Genomic DNA, 5,306 nt, shown 5'->3' with positions numbered 1-5,306 from the left:
TATATATATATATATATATATATATATACTTAAATAGTCTTTTGATCCTTATAAGTTAGTGAGTTTTAGTTTTTTTCGTCCTTGTATATTGGTTTTAGTCCTTAAATTTAAAATTCACAGGAAACTTGCCGATTTTTCTGCAGATTTTAGTTTTAAGGACTAAAATCAAATGAAATCCAACATATAAGGACTTTATCCACACAAAAAAAAAGGACGGAAAACAAAAATTCTCCAACTTATATGGACCAAAAGACTATTTAAGTACACACGCACGCGAAAGCGCTTATCAAAGAAAAGCGCTGCCTAAAGTATACATAAGGCAGCGCTTTTGCGTAAAAAAACGTTGTCTTTACCTACAGCAGGGCTACCATAGGCAGCGCTTTTAAGCGCTGTAAAAGGCCAAAAAGAGCGCATTCTTTTCCCTTTTTTGGCGTAGTGCATGAAGCTATGTGATTGATGCACCTGATTATGCAAACCATGCTTAAGATTCAAAGCCTTTGTGAACTTGCAACATATTGGGCTAAGAGTGCAGTTTCATGAACAGAAAAGGTAGGTTAACCTTGTAGATGCACATGAGCTTAATCAGTTCCAATGGAAGTTGATGCATGTGTCTGAGATTTACTTGGAGCAAGTACAAAATGCTCATCAAATTTATGCCAACACTCCAAGGTTGTATTGATATATTTTCTATAGGGATGACATGTAGGCATGTTTCCAATAGTGTAACTTTGTTTGCCTCGACCCTTGCCTCTGAAGCCACCAGCTCGACCCCTATGCTATTGAAATGTACATGATCCACCTGCATTTATGTTAGATATTGCACTTGGAGTTGTGAGCTCCTGCCTATACTTCTCTATTTGAGCTTCTTGCATATAGAGTAAGGCTTCAACTCATAGATGTTTGTAGGTTCCAATTTGCCATATATTATCATAAGGAAATGGTTATATTCTTCTAGTATATCCTGAACTATGGGATCAACTTTATCTCTCTCAAATATTGGATCTCCAACTGTAAGTAAAGAATTTGCAATGGCTATAATGCGAAAAACTTAGTCATAAATTGACCTCCTACCTTTCTTGATAGTTTTCAACTCAGCTCTTAGTTGATGAACTCTTGCCTTCGTTCGAGAGTGAAAGTGACAGTGCATCTAATCTCATACTTCATACGTTTTCTTACATGATAGAACTATTGCTAGAAATGAATCTCTCTCTCTCTCTCTCTCTCTCTCTCTCTCTCTCTCTATATATATATATATATATATATATATATATATATATATATATATATATATATATATATATATATATATATATCCCTATAAGTTAGTGAGTTTTAGATTTTTTTCGTCCCTGTATATTGGTTTTAGTCTTTAAATTTAAAATTCACAGGAAACTTGCAGATATTTCTGCATATTTTAATTTTAAGGACTAAAATCAAATGAAATCCAACATATAGGGACTTTATCCACACAAAAAATGGACGGAAAATAAAAACTCACCAACGTATATGAACCAAAAGACTATTTAAATCGCACGCGCGCACATAAAGCTTTAACGGACTCTTGAGCAATAGTGTAGGACAATAGAAATCAAAAGAATAGAACATATAAGTACACTAGTGCAGGACAATGAAAAACAAAAGTACACTAGCATAAAACATACTAATGTTTTTGAATTATGTATCCTTATGATTAACTTCACTTTATTATGGTTTACAAATATAAGATCCATGTTGGAGACGACAATGTTGAAAATGGTTATTATTTAATCAATGTCCTAAGCCAATATTTAATTCACCGGATCTGTCATTTCCATGAACAAACTTGAGCAAATTATTAGTATAGGAAAAATCATTTAGATGTTGTTGCTTAATTGTATGATAATAATCCTCATCATGCACATGGTATGTCAAGAATCTTTCGATTTAAATCTCCCAAATGAATATTTTATTTTATTTTATTTTTGTACCATAATATAGAAGTGGAAGACTTGGTACTCTTGGAGGAATTATAAGCATTTTGAAGAGACCAAAATAATTCAGATTACTCTTTTTGAGGTAAGATGAGTAGTAGCATAGGTTCTAAAGATTTTGAAGAAGTGAAAGATGCAAGAGCAATATTTCCCATATGGGATTGTGGAAGTCCATTATATGACTCATGTGAATTGGTCACACTTTCTCATATAGTTGAGAGACAAATGATGGAGTGGCCATATCTTGGTGGATCAAAACAAATCATCGCAAAGGTCTTTGATCTTGATGAAGTAAAGATTTCAACTGGAAAAGCCAAAGGTTCTTCTAAGTGGATCAATTTGAGTGAATTTTTTGAGAAAATCTTGTGGAAGAAAAAGAGAAATGGAAATCAGAGAAGCACAAGGAAAATAGAAATTGAGTTTTTTGGTTTTTATGGTCGATTTGTTTGTGGAAGAAATTAAGTACTCACGTGAACAAAATAAGGTGGTGTGAATGTGTGGTTTTATTCTTCATTATTGTTGTATTGCATCATTGAACTTTGATTCTTTGGTGTTGAAACAAGTCTACTTTTGTTCTTAGCTTTTTTTTTTCTTTTGAAATTAGTATTGTGTCTCGGAGAAGAAGCAAAAAGTCAATGTTTTAGGAGTACAATAGATTAGAAAAATCAAAATCTTAAGCCATAAAGTATATAGGTCGTCTTTTTAATATATTTAATATTTTTTTTATTTATAGTTGATGAGAGACTAATATGATAAAACAATAAATTATTTTAAAAAGATTTAATCGACTATAAATATCTTTTAACATTGTTTTTTATCACCTCTTCACACTCAAATTATTCTCATATTCACCTCTACAGGCTCGAATTATCTTTGACTCTTCTTCTTCTTCTTCTTCTTCGGACTTTGACATATTTGTGTAACCTTAAATTCTGACTCTAATTGTATTTTTTTTATTGTTCCTCTCTTCAAACTTTGGGCACCAATCCTATTGAAAAATTTGGGTTATTTATATTCCTCTTTCCATGAAGATCGCGTAAAATGGGTTGGTTACAAAGTGAATTTGAGCTTCTCACGGTGATAAGTACCTAAAATATGATGATTAAACACATTTCAAATGGACACTTATTAGCTTGTATTGCAAGTTTATAGCATTAAAACCCCTTATGTGAATAAAATTGGCTTGAATTATGATATTAAGAAACTATATTCAGCTTTCTCTTGATATGTTTCAGTTGAGCAGGATGGATCATTATTAAAGGTTGGACAGCCATTAAAATGGAAAATTTCCCAATAAACTTCGCTAAGCGAGCATTAGCGAACACCCAGCGATGAGACATAGAATGTTGGCAGAAGAAAAAATCAACACTCTCGCTAAGCAATCTTAGCGAAGTTCAAGCAAAGAGAAACAACATGTTACTAGAATAAAAAATCATCAGTTTCTCTAAGCGAGGGGGAAGCGAGAAGGTTCGCTTAGCGAGCCATTTTTCGCTAAGCGAAATTAGGCAGTTCAACAAGGACGGTTTGAGAATTCTCCATGGAAAAGTAAAGTCATTTCACTAAGTGAGGCATCAGTTCTCTAAGCGAAGACAACAAAACCCAAGCACTATAAATATAAGCAGAAACATGCAGAAGGGAATATACTCGAGGAGAGAGAATTACAAAGAGAGAAACTCAACAACAACAGAAAAGGGTGACTCTTGAAGAATAGAAGCTGGAAACACATTAACTTTTGAGAAATCACAATTGATGCATATTCGTCTTCATTCTTCTCATTTGTACCAAGCTACCTGTTAAAGCAGGCATAGCGGCAAGCAACAAAAGTTTTGGAAATATTTATCCGGGAATTATCGTGTCCACATAGATGGTGAGAATGTCATTCAACGGTTTCTACGGTTTCGAATGTTCAAAAAGTATAAAAACGGAAAAGTAAATATGAACAGAAAAGAATTCATTCTTCAGAAAGATAAGATTTATCAAGCTTTGTATATGATCTACTTCTCACAAACTTAAACTTATCGACCAGTTATACTCAACCTACGATACTCGTCTATGTTATCACGTATCTCTCACATCAGTGTCCATCTCTGGAGCACCTAAGAGATCAATTCACAATCAAGGTTATCTCTAACGCAAAGCTGCGAGAACATTCGTATTCTCGGGTCGACGATCTCTCACGTGCCGCTTAAACACGAAAGCATTAAGAACAGATACCCACAGTGAATGTTAACTCTAAATCTATATCTAGAGTTCAGAAACTAACAGATAATCATCATAGATAAGGATTCAAGAAGTTTATCTCTAAAGAAACCCAAATCCCGAGCACAGAACAAAAATCCAAGACAACAATCAACACAGATTTGTAAAGCAAATTTTATATAATGCCATGGGCGACAAATATACATAAGTTCAAAGTAAATACATACACAAAACCCAACTATGAGAGAAAACACAAAGAAGAAGAAAAATGATTTGAAGATCTCCCGGGTTGTCAGCTTCGTTCGATGATCAATCCACCTCCAATGATCCAAATGCAAGCTCCATAGTTGTTTTCTAACCTAATATAACCTAAGAATGGAAGTGATGAAGTTTGGGAGCAAAAATCCCCAAAACCCCATTACCTAAAATGTTACAAATGAAGACCTTATAAACAAAATATGCGCAGGCACGCTTAGCGCGCTAGGCTGGCTAATCGGGCTACACTTATACACAAAATATCTAGAACAGTAAACGAGACTGCGCTTAGCGAGCTAACTGTGTTAAGCGAGCTAAGAAAATCTGCTCCTCTCTGCTTCATGTTTATAGAAGTGCGCTTAAGCTTGGCTTAGCGATCTTCTGCAGAATTTCCATTTTATTGCTCCAAAACTGCGTAATCAAAGTCGTGCCTTCGACACTTTATTCCTCGAGGCTCCGATATGCATAAATACCTATAAAACTAAGGAAAAACTATCAAACGGTACACAAATCGAATGAAAACTCAATTATACTAATATTTACACAAAAGTTGGGATTTTATTACAAAAACTATAAGAATAGTGATCAGCTGTCGCGTGCGGATCAAAAACGAGTTATTTTGAAAAAACCGTAGATAGCGACAAGTGACTCGAGTATCGTATCGCAAGGATTCTTGTGTTATATTAACTGAAAAAAATCAATTTAGGGGGGGTTGGTTGGTTTAGAATCGAATTGTCAAAAGTCGAAATAAGTGATTATTGAAATAAGTGATTTTAACAGGTTAATCTACCGGTTCACTTCCAACTTATCATCGGTTATTACAATTTCAATTCCCCTAAGCGGTACCAATTCCTATTCGATTGCAATATTGATGAAACAAGC

At 34.1% G+C, this 5,306-nt stretch overlaps 1 protein-coding gene across 1 annotated transcript; it reads left to right on the top strand.

Moving 5' to 3' along the window:
- Positions 1-2,060: 2,060 nt before the first annotated feature.
- LOC131619993 (uncharacterized) lies at positions 2,061-2,432 on the top strand. Its single transcript, XM_058891021.1, has one exon. The coding sequence runs from the start codon at positions 2,061-2,063 to the stop codon at positions 2,430-2,432; it is 372 nt and encodes a 123-aa protein (XP_058747004.1).
- Positions 2,433-5,306: the final 2,874 nt, after the last annotated feature.

Source organism: Vicia villosa, linkage group LG7 (assembly GCF_029867415.1).
Source record: "Vicia villosa cultivar HV-30 ecotype Madison, WI linkage group LG7, Vvil1.0, whole genome shotgun sequence".
NCBI classification, from domain to species: Eukaryota; Viridiplantae; Streptophyta; class Magnoliopsida; order Fabales; family Fabaceae; genus Vicia; species Vicia villosa.
This window is presented reverse-complemented; position numbering and strand designations above follow the sequence as displayed.

Bases quoted from the DNA above. Each gene is read 5' to 3' on its own strand.
- LOC131619993 (XM_058891021.1), top strand. From the start codon at position 2,061: ATGAGTAGTAGCATAGGTTCTAAAGATTTTGAAGAAGTGAAAGATGCA.